Raw genomic sequence first — 22653 nt, forward strand, 5'->3', positions numbered from 1 at the left:
ACTAGCATTTAGTAATGCTAGGAACAATTGAAAGGGATTTTGTTTCCACTTTTATTATGTTCTGCAACAAAATCTTGTCCTTTTCAGAACGTTTTAATTCTTTGAACTGCTCCTAATCTCAGATTTCACGAAGAAAATGAAGCCCATTTTAGTTATTTGATCTAGCATGCAAGAGTATTGCTGATTTATATAGCTAATAAGAACTCCTGAATTTAAATAAAGTTGCTGGACCTTCTGCTGAAATGATTAAACATAACTTTTGTCATTTGCATATTATTGCCCCAATATCTACACTCACATCGGTCTCATAAATCTGTGTGTTTTGGTGTGTTTGTCTGCAGGTGATGGATATGTCTGGATGGTTTCTGACAGGAGCGGATGGGGAGGGGCTCGTGTGGGCGGTGCCAAGCAGAGAGACGGCCCATCAGCTCACCGTGAGCCAATCAGATGCTCAGACTCACCTGACAGCACCCTACTACTGGAGCGCCCCGTCTGCGTATCTGCGCAAGAAAGTGAGTCTGTGTGTGTGTGTGTGTGTGTGTGTGTTAGTATTAATCTGCACGCTATGCTGATGTATAATGTGCTGTAATGATGCCCGTCACATGACCATAATACAGGCATAATTCATCATCGTTATGTTACAGGCTCGTTTAGCCTTTCATTTGCCCTTGATTTAACTTTACTGTCTGCTGAGAGAGAGAGAGAGAGAGAGAGAGAGAGAGAGAGAGACAACTGGGGACTTTAAAGATGCACATAATGGGAGTATGAAGAATGAAATCAGATGAGTATACAGTACTGATCTGTCTGAGAAACACAGACAGTGATATAAACACATCAGAGGGTGTTTAGCCGCTGTGGGATTGACTGACGCGTAACACGGGATTACAGAAAGCTTCGATTACAGAATTGCAAGGCAAAATTTACCGCATTTAGACCTTCAAAGATTAACTTCAACTAGTGCTGTGGTGTGAATAAGCGGCCGTTCAAACTGAAAGTGTTTTTGTGTTTATTCCTGTTTAAACATGCGCAGACAGATGTGCTGAGACCTCTCAGAAAACAGCTGAAGAAGCACTTAAATAATCCTCAGTCATACTGAAACATGCATTTTATGGAATAAAGACTAGGAACACATATTAAGAAAGCACTGTAAATGTGCTCAACACCAATTCATACGCTGTTTTCCACACATGTAACTCACTGCTGACTGATCAGTGATGATTGAGCATTAGAAGAGTGAACAAATCCTGAACAGATCACACACACACACACACACACACACACACACACGGTGATCAAGATGAATATGCATCTGATTTCCCTGAATATTCAGATGTGTGGTGTGGGAATAAACCCTGATCTGTTAAACTTCTTTGACCTCTGAACTCTCTCCGCTGCTAATGATGTCATTACTCTGAGTTTAAACACTGTCAGCACTCATCTAACGGCCTTTTCATATCCAGGTATATCAGGCTGTACATTTAATTGACTTTTAAAGTTTTAAATGAAGGATTCATCAGGTTGTGTTTGTCCTCGTTGATGCACTAAAAACGTGTTTCTGGGTGAAACTCTTGACATCTTACAGTTTTTTACGATTGCTTGAGCACAATTTTGAAAACAGGGCCCGGTTTGTCAAAACACTACACACAATTAACACAACCCTACACCAAAGTAGCACAACACTTCAGATCATTTGCGAAATGGAACACTTTTGTCAAAACTATACACAACTTTATAAAAACAATATTTTGTTACCATACGAAACACACACATTTCATATGACTTGAATCTTTTTGAATCAGTTACACACTGCTGTTGCTGACCTAAAACACTTTTAGCAAGTCTAATTCTCAGTGATTAGAGCACTGTAAATGAAGTACACAGAGAAAGTGCAACTATACAATAGTTCACCAAACACTACACAAGACCAATGCTGCAGATTGAGGAAAATATCATTGATTTCCCAAATCAGTCAACATGGAGAAAACAACAAAACATGTCCCAGTTGTCATGCTACTACAGTAGTGTGCATAACACTGTTAGCTCAGCAAACAACAGACAAACGTAAAATACTGTATCCAGTACAAGTTACAATTACAGTAAATAACAACAGCAACAACAAACATAAAAAATAATCTGAAAAAACTGACAATATTGTACAGAAAATACTACAGTAAACATACTATACGTTATCTCTTCGCCTAGCTGGATCTGGCCAGAGAATTTCATCAACATCACAAGTAATATCCTCATTAGCAAGACAATGCGGGAAGAACTGTCTTGAATGTCTAATCCATCCTTGCACAGCTGCGGCGTCGACTTGGTCACAGGCGTCCTCCAGGGGTACCTGAGCCTGGGGCTGGAGATCGTAAACCTTCCACCGCCATGCAGAGAAAAACTCTTCGATAGGGTTTAGAAACGGAGAGTATGGTGGAAGGTATAGTACTGTCAACTGTGGATGGTGTTGAAACCAGTTCTGGACCAAAGCAGAGCGGTGGAATGACACATTGTCCCAGATGACAGTGCATTTCATTACCTGCTGTGACGATGTGGTGCAATCGGTCCAAAAATGCGAGAACGTGAGGTGTGTTGTAAGGGCCCATTTTGGCATGACGGAGGAGAACCCCATGCTGTGAAATAGCAGCGCAAAGGGTGATGTTACCCTCACGTTGCCCTGGGACATTGCAGCCGTTTGACCCTCTCTGAATTCCGCTCAAAAGGCACTCGATAAAGTTGTTTCATTTGATCCTGATGTCTTTTCAGGATGCGTGCCAGTGTTGACTGAGAGACCTGATGGACATGGTCACTGATAATGTTTGCTTGTAGTTCTCTGAGCCTGATAGCATTATTGGCCAAAACCATGTTTATTATCTCTCTCTCTTGTTCTTGCGTGAATATGGGCCCCCTTCCTCCTTGTCGTTCCCGACCCTCAATCCTATGTAGAGAATAATACATGTAACTTACTGTACAATGTCACAGGAAGTGGTATCACGAGTGCTGATATGGTGCATACAATAAGCGGCTGATTACTGTAACTGTAGACAGATCTTCTTTTACCTGTTTTTCTGTCGCAAAGTCCTTATGACAGATGCCACTGTATATCTGCTAAGATTTGGCTGAACTCTCAGTCCAGCCTCCCTCAGCGTCAATCCGTGGTTCACAACATGGTCCACTAGTGTTGCACGAATGTTATTTGATAAGTTTGGTCCTCTTCTTCTTTGTGCACGTTCTCCTCCTGCTTCAGGTCTTCCTCTGCCTCCTTCTCCTCCTCTGTGTACTCCTCCTCTCACCCTCACTCTTCTTCTGACTCCTTCCATTTTGGTTGAAGGCAGGTGAACCTACCTGCTGCATTTTTATAGTGCTTAAACCTGATTGGTGTGTCTACAATTTATCAATCATGTGTTTGGTCACCTGATGGCTGTGGTAACACAGATTGGCTCGTAGGTGTGGTAATTTGACAGTCAGTGCTTTGGAATGGCAAGGAAGTGACATCATGATATACTTCTGTGTCTGATGTATACAAGTGTGTTTAGTGTTTTGCAAATAGTGTGAAGCTGACAATGTGCTTACAGTTGTGCAAATCTAGTCTTGTGTTTTGCTCCTTGAGTGTAAGGTTTTGCTAATTGTGGGAAAAGTTTAATTTTAGTGTGTAAGCAATCGTAAAAAACTGTAATCACAGGTCATATTTCACCCAGAAAACAATAATAATTATTTTAAAACATATTTTTTTAGGATCATCAAGGTTACTTGCATTGTGAGATTATTTGATCAATACAAATTCACATTACCATAAAGAAAAAAAAAATTTAATCGTCTTAAAAAATGTACTTTATGTTCTTTATGCAAAATATATAACCTCTTACTTTTTTCCTTTACTTGTGTGGTGTAATATGACTCTTCTTCATGATTCACTGTTATATTTGCAGTAATGCAGACAGTTTTATACGACTGATCACTCTTTTGGCTGTTTTTATGGTCTTGACACTGGATCATTTAATGATTTCCCTTAAAAAGACCATCAGAGTAGATTTAGATCGACATGCACGTCACGCTTAAACACACAACACACATTAGTAGACATTTTAGTGGTTATGTTTTAGTTTTAGTTTTATTGTCTTAAATGCTGGATCCTACAAGTTCATATGAATTCGCTCTTTAAATTGAGTATCTGCGTATTTGACGAGGTGTCTGCTAATACAGTTTGTCTCTATGGCAACAGCCTTTTTTTGGTAAGATAATGTTAACTGAGAGACCAGCTCACACTTACTTCTACAGAGAGATTCAGACGTTTTTCCATTGGGAGTTTAAATTGCTGTGGAGAAAGTACACATTACCTGGAAATTGAGGGTCTTTACGACGTTCATGCTCAAATTTCACACAGATTGGTGTTTCACATGGTGTGATGTGCAATTGTGAACAAAACATGCTGTACAGTGCTTCTCTTGGACATTGGTCGTTAGCTCAAACTTTGCTTTAACTTTCGGTTTTGATATTTCATTTTGACAATGATTTTTTTTTACATATAATTTTCCCAAAATCAGATTTTTGTTGTGGTTTAAGCCCGATTTGCAACCTCCAACGATCTGAGGGGTGTGTCCTGATTTGAGGCTTCTCACAACTGACTTTTTGTCCAAAAAAATCCTCAGTTGTGTTGTGTCATTAGTCTCAACGCATTTGCCTGCAGTTTTACTGGTCTTTGGCATTCACACATGGAGTTACTGTGTGTGTGTGTGTGTGTGTGTGTGTGTGTGTGTGTGTGCTGTCTCTGTTTTCCTTCTCTCTCTGATTGTATCTCAGCTCTCTCCAGATGTGTGTTGCCTTTTGAACTGGACAAACAAACCCAGCTCTGTTTGTGTCTCTGTAGGTGGGCTCTGTCGTATCAGACCCATACTGGTGGATATTAAAATAAACGGGCTGAGACGCGGGGGTTAGCAGGGCGTAGCGGGGTTGATTTCATGGAGAGAGAGGGGTCACAGCAGAGGTTGGAGGGCAGAATGCTCTGGAGTTGCTTGTCTTTAGTTTTAAGGCGCCTGGCGGACGGCCTGTTTCTCATTTCCTGTAAGATGTGCCGGCGGTGATGCTCTAATTTTCACTCTCACTCTCTCTGTCATTTTTCCCATTGAGTCTACGTCTGCGTTCATGCTCAGTCATAGTATTTGGGTTTTGATTTCTTTGCAGTCTTCAAAAAAAGCTCACAATAACTATAAAAAGTGCCATTGTTTTCGGACTTGGACTTGTTTTCTACAATGCAGCATATTATGGCATGATGTTCTTTGAAGTACCAATGAGTACAATAAGAACCTTGCACAGCATTTTCATCTGATACCACAATACTACCACAGTGCTTTTTTCCAATTCAACAACTTAAAGGATTAGTTCACTTCTGAATTAAAATGTCCTGATAATTTACTCACCACCATGTCATCCAAGATGTTCATGTCTTTCTTTCTTTGGTCGAAAAGAAATGAAGGTTTTTGAGGAAAACATTCCAGGATTTTTCTCCATATAGTGGACTTCACTGGGGTTCAACGGGTTGAAGGTCCAAATGTCAGTTTCAGTGCAGCTTCAAAGAGCTCTACATGATCCCAGACGAGGAATAAGAGTCTTATCTAGAGAAACCATCGGCCATTTTCTAAAAAAAATAAAAATGATATACTTTTTAACCACAAATGCTCGTCTTGCACTGCTCTGTGATGCTCCATGCATTACGTAATCATGTTGGAAAGGTCATGCGTGACGTAGGCAGAAGTACTGCGGTAGAGCGAAAAACTCCATCTCATTTTCTCCTCCAACTACACAATCGTCCAACATCGTTGTTTTACCTTTTTTTGTAAAGGCCGTTTGACTTAGTCTTTGACATTCACTTTGTAAACACTGGATCGGTACTTACGTCACACGTGACCTTTCCATTGTGATTACGTAATGCGTGGAGCATCACAGAGCAGTGCAAGACGAGCATTTGTGGTTACAAAGTATATAATTTTTATTTTTTTTTTAGAAAATGACCGATGGTTTCTCTAGATAAGACTCTTATTCCTCGTCTGGGATCATGTAGAGCTCTTTGAAGCTGCACTGAAACTGACATTTGGACCTTCAACCCGTTGAACCCCAGTGAAGTCCACTATATGGAGAAATTTAATTTCTCTTCAGCTGAAGAAAGAAAGACATGAACATCTTGGATGACATGAGGGTGAATAAATATTCAGGAAACTTTAATTCTGAAGAGAACTAATCCTTTAATGGCAAGAGGAAGTTGTTATTACATTCCTATTAAATGACTAAATTTATGTGAATTAATACACATGTGTTTTTAAGTGACCTCAGCTAACTAAACTAATGACTCTGTTGACCCGAGCATGATTCATTTCTGCTGCTCAGAATGAAGTGATTCTTGAACACTCAGGACTGATTGAGCTGAAGAGCTCGACTGATAGCAGGAAATAGTGTTTGTTAACCCAGGATGATATTGGCACCATGGCATTACATTACATTATAGTGGGGGAAATCTGCTTAATTGTTGTGAAAATGTTCCTTAATGAGGTTTCATTCTGTGCAAGCAAAACATAATTTCTTATTGTTTCTATATATAGGCCTACACACTTGTTTTAAAAGTTTGGAGTTGGTAAGATTTTTTTTATGTTTCTGAAAGAGTCTCTTCTGCTCAAGACTACATTTATTTGATCAAAAATACAGTAAAAACAGTGAAATATTATTCCAATGTAAATCAGCTGTTTTCTATGTGAATATATAGTAAAGTGTAATTTATTCCTGTGATCAAAGCTGAATTTTCAGCATCATTACTCCAGTCTTCAGTGTCACATGATCCTTCAGAAATCATTCTAATATGATGATTTGATGCTCAAGAAACATTTATGATTATTATCAGTGTTGAAAACAGTCATGCTGCTTCAGATTTTGGTAGAAACCGTTATTTTGTAGGATTTTTTGATGAATAGAAAGTTCAAAACAACAGCATTTAATTGAAATATAAATCTTTTGTAACATTTTACATTGTCTTTACTGTCACTTTTGATCAAATTAATGCATCCTTAATGAATAAAAGTACTAATTTCTTTAAAAAAAAAATCTTACTGACCCCAAAAACTTTTGAATAGTAGTGTATATATAATATGTTTGTGTATTTACTTGCAATACAGCAATGAGAATTTGGTAGGAAATGCATTTAATAGTCACAATACAGAAAAATCTTAATGGTCCTTAAATAGGCTTCATTTTGTGTAAGCGAAACATCATTTCTTATTGTTCTTATTGATTTTGGCGTGAAATATGGCATTTCTTAGGCGATTCGCCCAAATGTCATTTCTGGCTGGCCGGACAGCCGCATTGCTGAAAAATCAATAGTTTTTTCACGAGTTGGTCTGTAGACAAACGTCTCCCTCCTTCCTTTAGACATGAGCAGTCAGAACATATAAAAGTGGAACAAGCAGGACATTTTGATGTTTGCTTTGAGTAGCGCTCGATGTGAATGCCGTATGAGTCTGGGTTGTGTTGGAGAGATGAGCTCTGACCTCTACTCACCGCAGTAAACCCAGCCGAATCTGGGGAGATTCATTTGCCGTTGAAGTGTAGGAGCGTGTAGGAGTATGTATGTGTGTGTGGGCGTACGTGTGTGAATAAAAAAACAGGGTTGGATGCAAAAACACAGGGTGAAGTGTTGTTCTCCCCAGCGAAGCTTCAGTTCATCCCTCAGTGTGCTGGACTGATTTAACTGGACTGATTTGCCCTGCGGCGTAACATTACCCAATAACAGGAAAGACCTGGAGAGGAGAATGCGCTCTGCTTTGTTCAGAGATGGGAGAGATGTGTGTGTGTGTGTGTGTGTGGCTTCATCAATAATCACTGCGTGTTGAACTTGTTTTCAACCTCTTCTTGAAAACAGACACGTTTGCTGACCCTCGCTCCTGTTTGTGTGTGTTTGCGTCTGCAGCTCTTGGCGTACGGAGGCAGGCTGGAGTATACGCTCTCTTATGACACCGAGAGCAGAGACGACCCGGTTCGCATCATCAGCGCTCCTGATGTCATCATAGAGGTACGTCTAACGCAAACACATTCACACTGGGTTAGATAGGATCGAATGAAATAAAGTGTCTCTTAAAACTCGGTGCTGTTGCGATTCATTGTGAAACATGCAGCAGACTTTCACAAGCTTTAGGCCTCAAAACTAAACAGAAACTTTCTCTCCGACAAGCTCAAAAACAATATGTTGTTACGTCAAAACAGTAATTGCTGCACACCAAAAATTGGGAATTAATACATTGTAATAAGCCAGCAGCATATCAAATTATTGTATTTGTGTGAAGAATATGTTCTAACATAAAAGAAGGCATTACAATATTTAATTTAGACTTTAGATGCTTTGAAATGCCGAGAGAGTCCGAGCCACAGGGTTTGCACTGTAACAATGTGTTTTAGGCTAATGACCTCACCTTTACCCAGAGATCCCTTTACCTGAGCTCGACCCAACAATCCTGCCATTCACTAACACCTCGGCTCATCTATTCAGTCATGTGGGTGTCCAGAGCACAGCGTGGCCATCTTTGTTTGGTCTAGAATTGGTCAGAATGATAGTGTAGATGTGTAACTGGACTGAAGCTGTTTATGTCTGTGAGTGTGTTTGTATACATGCGCTGGTGTCGCACGCAGCTGTGTTTATGTGTGTGCGAGCGTTTTCACGAGCTCTCAGGAACGCTTACGTCTGCATGTGTGTGTTCACATACCTGTTTGTGTGCAAGCAAGAATTTGTTTAATCTGTGTCTGCTTAGCTCAGCCGACGCAAGTCATATTCTTTTTTTTATTTAGTCTCCACAGAAAAGCACTCTCATAATATTTGGTTTATTCATGCTGTGTTAAAGAATGTTTTTTTTTTTTGTCAGAATGCTTTCTTAGTCTCAACTCCATGTTAATCAGTGTGACTGTCCTACAGAGTAAAGCTTCAACCCTCAAACACACCTGTGTGTAATGCTCGTCATTTACTTTTCATCAGGGTTAGAGCTCAATTGCATTATTTATATATATATATATATATATATATATATATGAGGAATATCACACGAGTAGCCATGCGATATGGCTGTATATAAGCACGGCTGTGATTCGGTCATAGGTAATCACAGTGCTGATATACAGTCATATCGCACGGCTACGAGTATAATATTGCATTTATACAACAGTTCGATGGCATGAGCATGTAAATAAATAAGAAATAACAACAGAGTGTCTTTAAAACCCTCTTTTGTGCAGAACTCCTTCCGCCACGGATTCAAATCTCAAGTTGATAGTTTGACCAACCCTCCGTTACTAATTCTAAAACGTCACTTTAGAACTAGTAACAAAGGAACATTAAGTCGCTTCATTGAAACTCATTGTATTTTATACAGTATGAGAGAGAGAGAGAGAGAGAGAGAGAGAGATTGCCTGAGCAAGCATTACCTGTGTCTGATATAACATTCACTCTTCAGGTCGATGTCCATAATATTATATCCGTTATAAAAGTCGGTTTGTATGTCTGCTAAGGAAAGCGATCTTTGTATTTGTCCTTTTTACAGTTAAGGGAATTTTCCATAACATACAGCGGTAAAACAACGTCCTTTGTTTACAAAAGTCACTTTCAATTTAAAAGTCTCTTGGCTCTGACTTATTCACTCGTAAAGTTTGCTGCCATCTAATGGCGTATTAATGTAAATTTCACTCAATCCATATTACGCACTAATGGACTCTTTCTCAATACCAAATGCAACATTTTATATAAAATAATATTTATTGAACAACAATATTTAAATTAACAACAATAGCCATTATAAATGACACTAGGAAACTTTTGTACAATTCAGTCAAATGTACAAAAGCAGTGCTCTATAGGATGTAAGTTAAATATAGCCTAAATGTTAAATTATTAAATTTAACATCACCCAATTTGATTTGCTCTGGAACAAGTAATAGATTAATAAGACCAAAGATTTCCCATTTTATGAATTATATCTCATGTTTAACCACTAAAAGACACAGCGACAAATCCCCAAAGCACTGGCCGAGATGAAGCTGTTCTCAGCGGGTACACGAGCTCTGAACAGCCGCTGACGTCCTGGAGCTCACATCTCCAAAAACATCTAAACAAATTGTAAAATAGGCACTATAATTAAATATAAGTCACATATTTCAGGTCTAAACAACTACATTCTCACCTAAAAAACTCTTAAAACAGTTAAAACTTACAGTTCGTAGTACAACAAGTGTAGTATTTGTAAAAAAATATGGTGGATTTGCTCGGCCGCCATGACAGTCGCTTCAAGCGGAGAGATAGAAACGGTGAAAGAAGTGCTGAAGTGTCTCACTAGAATATCACACAGCTCTCAGCCAATCAGATTCGAGAACCAGAAAGGACTGTTGTATAAATATATATATTATTGAAAAAATTGAATACATATTGAATCAAATGTGACATTTTGAAAGAAAAAGAGAAAGGTAACACTTTAGAATGGGGAACAATTCTCACTTTTAACTAGTTGCTTATTATCTTGCATATTGGCTGTTTATTAGTACTTGTAAAGCACATATTAATGCCTTATTCTGCATGATCATATTCTACATCCCATAATCCTAAACTTAACAACTACCTTACTAACTATTAATAAGCAGTAATTAGGAGTTTATTGAGGGAAAAGTCATAGTAAACAGTGAATGTGTTCCTCATACCAAAGTGTTACCTAAAGTAGTAGTATTTTCTTGTATAACATACTCCAATAACTTGTATAACTTTTTTTTTTTTTTTTTACTGTACGGTATTTCTGCAATGTGTCTGTTTTTAATTCTCTTAAGGAATTTTAGGAAAAACATCTAAAAAATTCCAATAGGTCTGAAACAGTGACCAGTTTTCCTCCGGGAAATCCTGTCTTGTTATTTTACTGCAAGCAATAAACCTGTGTGTGTGTGTGTGTGTGTGTGTGTGTGTGTGTGTGTGTGTGTGGTCATTGTAAACCCTACATTATGCCCCACAAAGATGACAGTATCTGAAATCCTTGTCCTTGTGGGGACATTTTTTGGTCTTCATGAGGAAAACAGCTTATAAATCAGAATAATTGATGTTTTTTTTTTGAAAATGTAAAAATGCAGAAAGTTTTCAGTGATGGGGAAAGTTGGGGGATAGAATATATTTGTACGAATATATAAATAATTATGTCTATTGAATGTTCCTATAAAACATGAAAGTTCAACAACGTGTGTGTGTGTGTGTGTGTGTGTGTGTTCAGTTCCTATGCTGACATTGTGTTAATCTTCTGTCCTTTGTAGATTTGAAGGAAATTGAAAGTGTGTTGCGAGGCTGCATGTGTGTGTCTGTTTGCATGTGTTGAGGTGTGTGTGTGTGCTCATGTGTGTATGACAGGTAATTATTGTTCGTTAAGCCCTGTTTTGCATGTGCATACCTCATTAACTCTGTGCAAATAGAGAGTCCAGCTCCCATAAATCCTCAATCTTCTAGCGGTGTGTGTGTGTTTGTGCATGTGCATGTCAGTAAAGCCTGATTTTCCCAGCAGTCAGTGTGGTCGGGTGGTAAATAAACGAGCTGAATGAATCGCGTCCCATAATGCTCTAGGATGAGTCCACTAACAGTGTCAGAGCTGAGATATATGGGTTACCTGTTATTGCATCAATGCACACACACACACACACACACACACACACACACACACACACACACACAATTCTTCACAATTTATTAAACATAATTTCCTCCTTCCATCAAAACAATCTCATCTTTTTTACGCACATCACGTCTCTTCATAAATCACCCTATTCTCCACACATTCACGTATACACACACACACACACACACACACACACACACACACACACGTTTACTTAGTTTTGGAACATACCAAAGACTTCTATTGTTTGCATATAGATTATAATTATGACAGACTACATGTCTTGAAAGGGAGGTTTTGTTATTAACTCAATTATGAGGACAAATTAAAGCGAAGTAAACATATAAATGGCACAGTTTCTTTGTTCTTTTGCCAGTGTATCATTTAGAAAGCGACAGCTATTTTGCATCTGATGTGTTGACGGACAGGAGGAATGTCTGACATGTTTCCTCTCTCTTCAGGGCGGTGGGCTGAGATTGATTGACAGCAGCTCCGGGCTCGCGCTGTATCCGTTCTCCACAGCCGAGCGCAGGATAGATCTGCTGCCGGAAAGCTTTCAGCATCACGCCTCAGGACTGGCCGTCAGTAAGAGAGACTTCCACGCCGTCCTCAACAACATTGAGCGTCTGCTCCTCCGGGCCTCCTACGTTCAGGAACACAGCGCCATCTACAGGTCAGCTTCACTACTGCAGGCTTCACACACACACAGCATAGGTCACTGTACATCATAACAAGGTACAACATAAAATGATCAGCATTTACTCACCCTTGTGTCATTTCAAACCTGTGGAGGATTGTTTCTGAAATTGTGTTCTGGTCACTCTTTTCCATGGAAAATCATTTTACAGTTTTACAGTTTTCACTTCAGAAGACTTGGAATACCCGAGTCAGACTACCTTTATATATTAGTATTATTTTGTCATTTTATATTCATTAATCTTTCTTATACAGAATGTTCTTTAAAAAAACCTCCTATTTTGTGTTTCACTGGAGCAACGTGAGGATGAGTAATATGAGAATATTCCCTGTAATCAATGATTGTCCTGTAATCACTCCTGCCATTAATATGAGCCTGCAGTGTAAATCCTAATGTTTCTGACTTTCTGTGGGAAACTGAATGGAAAATAGCTTGAACGGCTATAGACCAAAGAGGGAAACACGTGATTAATTGAACATGTTTAATGCTGTTATCTGTCTGATAACTCTTTCATTCTTTTCTGTGTTTTCAATCAGAACTGATCTGACCTTTCAGAGCTGACTGAAACCAATCAAAGCCGCAGCTCAAGTGTCTCTTCCACAGTTTATTTATAAATCACACCCGGATGAGATATTTAACTATAGTCAAATCATTTTTTAATCTTTGTATGGTGAGATTTAACTCTTTTCCTGCCATTGATGAGTTTATCCGGCATTTATGACACAACGCTTCCCCGCTATTGACAGAATTTTACGGCAATCCATGTTTCCACTGTTATACAGTAGGGGGCGCTATTACGCATCTTCTGAAAGAGTACAGAATCTCTGGATCAAAACCAGAGTTGCCAATTTAGCGATTTTGTCACTACATTAAGTGACTTCCCCACCCCTTTTGAGACTTTTTCTCAAAAATTTAGGGACAAATCTAGCAACTTCTTGGACAAACCTTATCTAGATTCTAATTTTGCCCACTGATCTATATTCATTTTTATACAGACCAATTTATTTGCCATTATGATGTCATCTAGTGACATTTAGCTACCAGTTTTAGTTACTTTCAATTGAAAGCAGTAGGCAACATTGATTAAAACACAGGCGAAGAAGAAGCAGAAACAGGCGATAGAAGCATTGCTGAGGCACATGTAAAATAACACGATCATCAAACATTCAGCAGCATATAAATCAAAACTGATAACGTTACTGAATGAAATGTTGAACCATGAAGAGGAAACAACTGGAGATGTTGATGGATTTGATGTACTCCATCTGTGTTTTGATCATCGTTCTGAATCCCATCTTAACAAAGTCTTCTTCTTCTCTCAGCTTTTTGTTTGATTTTTTTTTTTTGGTTACCCGAATTTAAGTGTTGATAAAAACAAAAGAATGAATGAAGCTAGAATAAAATAGTTTTCTTTTGATATATTGACTGTTTACATATTTATAAAACGAAAAATTCTGGGGGCCATGAAAGTTTCGTGAATATGATCAAATATGGTGGCTCTGGCTGGAAAATATTTTAATCTTCATTGAAGCTCAGCAGGAGAAATATCACACACTCATCCAGCAGTAATATCACTGTGAACACCAGCAGAGCGCTGCTGCATGAGGAAACTTCTCAATTACATCATTATATTATATAGCATCATGTTGTGTTTGTATCGGACCTATTTATTACACTAGGCCTGTTATTAACTTAATGCATTTAGCTACAACTAAATGATGGGATTAATCACAATTAAACATTGTAATCAATTGACAGCCCTAATATCAATATACCGTGTTGTGACTGGAGCATATTCTCTCTCTCTCTCTCACACACACACACACACACACACACACACACACACACACAGGTTGGGCAGCGTGAGCATGAGTGTGGCGGACAAAGACTCTCGCAGCGGTGAACAGGCTCGTGCTGTGGAGGTGTGCCAGTGTCCGCCTGGATATGATGGAACTTCCTGTGAGGTAAGCAAGAAAAACAAAGCTACATAATTTAAAAATACTTCTGAGAAAGCAATTCATGCTTACAAAACTAAGTGTCCAGAAGAGATGGGTGAGAAATACTGGAAATAACGTGTTCAGCACAGTTGAACAATGTAAGGCTGAACACCGTTACTGACAATCCTCATTTTGGCTGCGTGAGATTCTCCAGCTTTGTTGTTGTTGAGCTGTTAAAGCTCCGCCCTCTTCTGGAAAGGGGGCGGGAGCAGCAGCTCATTTGCATTTAAAGGGACACACACAAAAACGGCGTGTTTTTGCTCACACCCAAATAGGGGCAAATTTGTCAAGCTATAATAAATGATCTGTGGGGGATTTTGAGCTGAAACTTCACAGACACATTCTGGGGACACCAAAGACTTTTATTACATCTTGTGAAAAGGGCGTTATAGGTCCCCTTTAAAAACAGTTTCCCTAAAAGTTTGAAATAAAATGTGAAAATATCTTGAGCTTGTGGTCACCACAAACATTATTTCAGGCATTTAACCAAAAGAACCCATTGACTTCAGGACAGTTTCTGGGTTTCTGGGTTTTTCCTACAGAAATATATCATTCCTGCAGCACTCTATTAACTGAAATATTTTTCAGAATATCTGTAAATCCAAAATAAATGCAGGTTATTTCACAGATATTAGCAAAGTGAAATTTACCGTACAGTAAAGTACAATTCTGCTCATGGATTTGTTCCATAGTCTGTAAAAAAAATGGACAACATGTCTCCACTTCCTTTCATTTAAAAATCAAGCCAAAATATCCTGGAAATGGCCATTGACATCATGCGGCAATTTGGAGCCCGACTTTGCGCAGTAGTGACTAGAGAGTACATCAGTTTCAGTTTGGATCCAGATTCTTAAGAAGACCTCAGATGACCAACACTTTTGAAGAGACGGCGCCAACTCCTGCGAGGACTTCAGAAGATGCAACATCTGGATCAACACGCACATTCGCAAATTTCTATATATCCTAATTATTGTTAATATGTAATTCATTTTTCCAGAAGCTCTTTGCTTCTACCTTCAATTAAATTGCTAACAGTGATTGTAAATTAATTGCCTAAATTATTACATTATTAGCTAACTACATTCTCCAAATTGTAATGTTGACATGCATTCTCTGTAAAGCTGCTTTGAAACGATATGTATTGTGAAAAGCGCTATACAAATAAATGTGAATTGAATTGAATAGTGATCCTGAGGTGGAGCCGTGGATTCAAGGTCCCGCCCACACTCCCGCTCCCGCAGACTCACTCGCAAACACAGCTGTCAATCATGATGTCACTCCCCGGTTTTATAGCATTAAATAACTACCTAAAACCAAAATTACTGGAAAAACAAACATTTGAACATACGTCAGCGTGAAACCAGAAACCATCTTTGGAAAAATGTATTTGAAGTGTAACTGGATTTTTTTAGTTTGGCTCACATCCCATTCGATTACATGGAGAGGGCAGATGCGATCAAAGTGTTTTGACTTCACTTTTCAGGACGTGTGCGGCACACTTGATTAGTAACATTCTCAAACAGAGCTCTTTTCTCAAGGATTCCAGCTGGTAAACTGTGGCAAATCTAGACACTATTGTTTTCCAGTGGTGTTTATTGTAGCAGCTCGGTGTGTTTTAAACTCCTTCCCATCGGAGCAATGTCCTTCCTGTGTTCCTCATGTACAGCTCCTGAGACAGACCCTGATCACACTCTGTCAGCAGCGGGATGAATATCTGGGTTGTTTCAGGGCCTTTGCTCTGCTCTGTGTGCATCAGCAGCAGGGGCGGCTGACTGTGTTCAATCTTTCTCTCTGCATAAGTGTCTGCTCTATTAAAGCTGCAGTGGCTATTGATTTCTGAGTGAGCAGATTTTTATGCTGATGTGAGCAGAAACCACTGGCCAAGAGACAGAATTGAGACACTGCGATCATCTCAACCGCAGGATAAACGCTCCAAATCACACACACCTTTACTCCTGAACGAGGACACACCAGAGAAACGCTACTTATATTGACTGCAGACTAAGGCCCCGTCCACACGGAGACGTGTTTCTGTGAAAACGCACAAATTTTGTATCGGATAGGCGTTTTGTCCACACAGATCCGGCTTGAAACCGCTATTTTTTGAAACCGGGTCTCAGAGTGGATAAATCTGAAAACGCCGTCTTTGCGTTTTCGTGTGGACAGCCAATCCGTATATTTTGTGAAACGATGATGTCATCACCCCACGTGTCGTCCTTAGTCAGACGGCGCTAACAGCACAAAACAGCAGCAACAACAACAACAGCAGACTCTACATGCTTGTGTTTGTGCTGCAGAAGCTACTGAGCCAAAATAAAGCGTTATTTCTAAGCTTTACTATAGTTTGTATACAACACGCAAGGTTTATGCGCATGCTCCAAGTCTTATTCGCTGTTTTAAGTGTATCTCTGTGGCAGAATTACAGCGCCAAATACTGATCTGGCATGTATACTACATCATTTTGAGTCGTTTCAGTGGTTTCGTGTGGACGCAGATATTTCTTGAGACGAGGAAAAAAAAAAAGATCGGATTGGGTAAGCTCCGGCTTCATGTGGACGTAGCCTAACCCAAACCTTAATCATACTCTCTAAAAATGCTGCTCTAAAAACACAAGTCGTGTTGAAAATGGACAAACCCAGTGATTGGGTTGTTTGACCAACGTGCTGGTCAGTTTTATTTAACTCAACTATTGTTTAAAAATGACTTTATGGCTGGCTTAAAATGAACCCAAAATATGTTGGAAATTAAAAATCAGACACATAATTACTAGAGGCAACAATAATAATCAAAAGGTGAACATTTATTAATAAGCAATTTAATAAATGTTTATTGTTTAATTATTATTCATTAAACTTATTAATAAATGTTTCCATCATATTTTGGGTTCATTTTAAGCAAGAAATATAGTAATTTTTAAAGAATAGTTGAGTTAAATAAAACTATCCAGCAGGTTGGGCAAACATTTAACCCAATCGCTGGGTTAAAACAATCCAATTGCTGGGTTTGTCCATTTTCAACCCAACTTGGATTGTTTTTAACCCAGCGTTTTTAGAGCATAATAGAAAACTTCAGTAAACATGCATTAAATAGGTTTTCTAATCGAGGCAGTCCCAAAATGTTCCCAAAAGGAGATTTTGTCCAAATAAGTCTACAATACTGGGTTTTGGTTAGAGAATGAACCTCAGTGGTTCTCGTGCTTCAAGTACAGTTTCTGTTAACCATATTTGATGTGCTCTATGTGTGCGTGTTGATCAATATTTAAATGTGAATAAAAGCCTACGTTTAATCTGTGCATCATATAAAGCGATCAAATCTCTTCACAAGACTTGAATTAAACTGCTCCATTCTTTATGTACTTCTTTAAGCATCAAAGTTCCCTTTTCGAAGGAACCCAACACTGCGTCTGAGGTGACGCTATGGGAATGTGCCTGAAGCATGTGTGTAATCACTCATTGGTGGAACGTCATCCCGTGACATGTGACGTCGTAACCAGGAAGCTATAAAGGATACCTGGACCAAACATCGCCAGCTTCTGTGTCACTCTCTCTCTCGGTATTCAAGAAGCATGTGATGTGTCGGGCTGGGCCTCTGCGCACACATTTATAAGATTCTATAGCCTAGACATGAACTCCACACCAGGTTCTCGAGTGATGATGTCCTCAGCTTGTGCTCACCATGATTCACACTAGGACAGGCACTAGTCAGTATAGTGTAGTGGGTATTTATTTTCCTATAGTGTTAACATCTGACGCAGCGTGGAGTTCCCTTGAAAGGGAATGTCTCGGTTATGACTGTAACCTTCAGCTAATCAGAAGCTGGCAATGTTTGGTCCGGGTATCCTTTATAGCCTCCTGGGTTCGACGTCATGCATCATGGAAGGACCTCCCGCCTATGAGTAATTGACCCTTCTCAAAGACCCGCCCCCTTTGTTACTGTTGCTTTGTCCGACAAGCCATGACGCTGTCACACCACACGCAGTGAAAAATACATCGCGGAGCAAAGAGGACACTGACAACACGTCGACAGACAAGACAGAGCAGGTTACTTATGATATTAAACAAAGTCCCAGCTTTCAAATTATGTAATTTTTTAAGAAATTCGAACAATAAAAACCGTTTTGTGGCTCTTTAATGTGTCGTATAAGATTGCTGTAGCGCCTCAGCTCAAGCGGCTCGTGAACCGATCATCTCTTCCTACTAGTTCATTTATAGCATCAAATAAACATGAATGAACATGAGAATGAATGTTTTTTAAAACGCGTAAAGACGCAATTACACACCATTTTTCAAGTTCAAATCCACTGAGGTTAATCTTCTAACTCCTGACTGCTTTGTCGGACAAAATGGCAGATTCAGCATTATGATTGGTTAGATCGCTTGTCAATCAATCTCCTGGGCGAAGGGTCAATTAAAAGTGCTTCAGACACAATTGCGCGTGTTCCCATAGCCTCAACATCTGACGCAGCGTCTTGTTCCCTCCTCACGGAATCAGGGTTACAGTCATTACCGAGACATTGTGTTTGTGTGGACTTTGAATGGATGGACAAAAATGATGTGTGAATATCAAAAAATATCTTCATTTGTGCTTTGAAGATGAACAAAAGTCAGAAAGACAGTCTGAGACTTTCACTAGCATTTTCAGCTAAAAAAAACAATAATAATAATAATATAATGTAATAAAAAAATCAGGTCATAAAGTCTTAAATAAGAGGTCTTAAATTTGAAGATGGAAAATATGGTGCGATATGGCCTGATGTGATCAACTTCAAAAGGTGATGATTTCATTAATACTGTAAATATGAGCGCTGCATGTTTCAGAGTAAAAACTGTTGCTTGTTCTACAAACTCACAGTTTCAGAGCAGATCAATCATGAATACTGTGCATTAATGTCAAGCGATTCCTTATGATCTACTGTTGATGAATTATGACAATGTTTACATCATGGTGTTTATATTGTATGCTGTATATGGTTGTAAGTGTGCATAGTTCATCTCTCTCATCTTTTTGAGTGAGCATACATTTCAGAATAAGTGTCCCACTTTATTTCAGGATTGTTTTATATATATATATATATATATATATATAATTAAAATTAAAAAGTGAGCATCAAGTATTAAGTAATTGATGACAGAATATGAATTTTTGGGCAAACTATCTCTTTGAATGTGTTTCCTCATGTGTTTGTGCTCAGACTGACAGGGTCAGCGGGGTCACTGAAAGACAGCTGAAAAACAAATGTGATGCTTATTGCTGTAGTCATTTCTACTCTCCACTTCATATTCAGCATGTGTGTGTGCGATCTCTGCAGTCAGCAGTTCTGTGCCAAACCCTAGTGATCTGCCCATCTAGACAGCACACTGAGGCATCATCCCCACGTGAAGGCAGTTCCAAACAGTAGGAAGCACAATTATTCTGCCTCATTAGATATCTCACTTTGACCAAATTGTGAGGCAGCGTCACGTGTGTTCTCCATGAATAAGTCAATCCCAAATGCAATGAGCTCAGTGAAAGGGACTGTTTCATTCGGAAGTGATCATGCGAATGACAGCTGGAAAATAACGCTGAAAATAAGCATTTGGAACGCACTTAACGTCATCACACAGAGGCTGATGCTAATGAGCATCACTTTGTACCAATGTGACATTCTTACACATGATTGTGCCTCATTAATAACAAATTATTAAAAAAAAAAGATTTTTGTTTAATAAACAATTGCTTGAATATTTCATACAGATTAGCTAAATTACTCCTCAAACAGCTCAGATAATTACACAGCACATAAAATAATCAGACAAAAACAAGTTTAAAAGTTGAAAAGCTATGATTAAGTGTTGATTAAAGACTTTATAAAGAGATCATGGGTTTCACGGCATTTTGAATACAGAAACAAGCACATTAAGCTGAAGATGCTTTCAAAACACTTTTTAAAGGCTCGTCAAAATCAGTTATTTATGATCATTAGTTTATGTTTGGAATTCACTGGAAGTGTTCAACTAAGGTGAATTAGTATAGAAGTATAGATAAATTATTGATCCATCTAATTAAAAATACTATTTAAGTTTGTGTGCTGTATATTTTCCTGCTCATTAGAGCATCATATGGTTCGTTTCACTGTGAGCCGATAATTTACTTGATATTGATTACAACAGCTGGGGAAATGGCAATCTCTCTTGGGAAAAGATTAACGTCAGCATAAAAGGGAAGTTGTGCTCGTCTTTTCTTCTATTTTGTGTCGCATATCTGAGTGAAACGCTTCTGGAACAAGAACAAATGTAGGGCGGGGCTTGATTTTGTCTGTGTGGAATTGATTGGATGGTTGTGGTTTGCTATTGGTGGATCTCATGTGAGTGACAGGTTGCCCCGCCCTCATCATCAGAGAAGAGAAGAGATGCTGCAAGAGGGAGGAGAAGATATTCTGATTCGATAATGATGTGCACCAATAAATCATATAGAATAAACTGCAAAATTCCATAAAAAACAACAACTGCCTATTTTGATTTCATGGTGACTTTAAGCAAAAGCAGTAGAACTTGTTGATGAGCCAAGTTTACCCTGTGTGTGTTCAAACAATTAAGTGTCATAGTATTTTTACATGTCTGAAATGTGTTTTGATTATTGCATCGCAAAAAGAGCAAGCTGTGGCATTTTAATTAGAAAGAATATGAGGTAAAAAAAAAAAAATGCATGATTGAACTGTTCACAATAAGACCAGTTACACCCAGAACAATTTTGTTTTCATGTTGACTGTAAAAGGCAGCGGCCTGTACAGAAAACACTGAAGCCGAAGAACAGAACAACTTCAGACACATTAATGAAACAAAACAACACAGAAAGGTTTGAAAAAGTACATCTTAAGAAAACACACACACACACACTGATTTATCAGCCGGCTCTATAAACTTCCCTTGCGCTTCAGTTGACTGAAACAAATCTTCTCCCTCGTTTAGTAAATCAAAGCACTTTGTGCTCTACAATGATCCGTCAATTAGCACAGCACAGATTAATTACTGGCAGCGCTGACACTCACACACTGTTAAACTCATGACGCGCGTTCAGACAAATCTGCCTGCTTAAACCTGACCAAAACCCTTGATTTCCTCATGATGAATGATGTTTCTGTGGTGCACTAACCGTGTGTGTGTGTGTGTGTGTGTTTGCAGATGTGTGCGGTGGGATACCGCAGGGTGAACGGGACGCTGTATCGCGGCGTGTGTGAGCTCTGTCAATGCCACGGACACGCGGAGCGCTGCGATGACGTCACTGGACACTGCCTGGTAATGTGTGTGTGTGTGTGTGTGTGTGTGTGTGTGCGCTCATTGTTGAGGTGAAAGACTGTATTTTGTTGTTTCTTCAGAGTGAGTGTACAGAATTGAGTTGCTCTGTTGTTGTTGTTTGCCCATAATAACAGAACTGCATTATAATAACACAATCTGCTGGGAATGCAGTTCAGATGGAGTCACAGAAAATAGAACCATTCCATTTCCCGTGTGTGTGTGTGTGTGTGTGTGTGTGTGTGAGAGAGAGAGAGTATTTCAGCAGTGGTGTGTAACACAGTCACTCCTACTAGCCACTTTGGCGGGTTGAATTTTATATATAATATGTACATTTTTCAATTGTAGACTTCTAAAATAAGGCATCTAAAATAAAAAACTAAGTGCAATGTAGTGTTGTCAAAAATTTTCAATACATATCGACACTGAAATATCTGAAACACTTCCAATACTCATTTTCCTCAGAATAGACGCATGATACCAGCTGCTCTCTCTCTCTCTGACACACAAACCCTCCTCCAGAGGTGGGTAGAGTATCCAAAAACTGTACTCAAGTAAAAGTACAAGTAATTATAGAAATATTTACTCAAAGTAAAAGTGAAAGTAATAAATTTAATAGTTACTCGAGTAAGAGTAAAAAAGTATCCAATGAAAAAACTACTCAAGTAGCTAGTTACTGGTTTGTAACTATATATATATATCCAGTGCCCTCCACAATTATTGGCACCCTTAGTAAATAGGAGCAAAGGCGGCTGTGAAAATAAATCTGCATTGTTTATCCTTTTGGTCTTTCATTCAAAAAATTCACAAAAATCTAACCTTTCATTGAAGTAAAACAATTGAAAGTGGGGGGAAACTCACATTATGAAATAAATGTTTTTCTCCAATACGGGTTGGCCACAATTATTGGCACCCCTAGAAATAGAGTAAAATATCTCTGAAGTATATTCCCATTCATATTTACATTTTTTAGCACACCAGGGTGATCATGAACATGAAATTGTCCAGCCATGACTTCCTGTTCCACA

At 38.8% G+C, this 22653-nt stretch overlaps 1 protein-coding gene across 5 annotated transcripts in view; it reads left to right on the forward strand.

Moving 5' to 3' along the window:
* The window catches only part of lama2 (laminin, alpha 2), a 157980-nt gene that overhangs the window by 62605 nt on the left and 72722 nt on the right, over window positions 1-22653 (forward strand). For all 5 annotated transcript variants that reach the window (XM_051876479.1, XM_051876480.1, XM_051876481.1 and 2 more), the window contains exons 12-16: window positions 342-512; window positions 7946-8047; window positions 12122-12333; window positions 14210-14321; window positions 21515-21628. In XM_051876479.1, the coding sequence (XP_051732439.1) occupies window positions 342-512; window positions 7946-8047; window positions 12122-12333; window positions 14210-14321; window positions 21515-21628 (711 nt within the window). The remainder of the gene's footprint in view (window positions 1-341; window positions 513-7945; window positions 8048-12121; window positions 12334-14209; window positions 14322-21514; window positions 21629-22653) is intronic.

The sequence above is a fragment of the Ctenopharyngodon idella genome, chromosome 20 (assembly GCF_019924925.1).
Source record: "Ctenopharyngodon idella isolate HZGC_01 chromosome 20, HZGC01, whole genome shotgun sequence".
In the NCBI taxonomy this organism is placed as follows: Eukaryota; Metazoa; Chordata; class Actinopteri; order Cypriniformes; family Xenocyprididae; genus Ctenopharyngodon; species Ctenopharyngodon idella.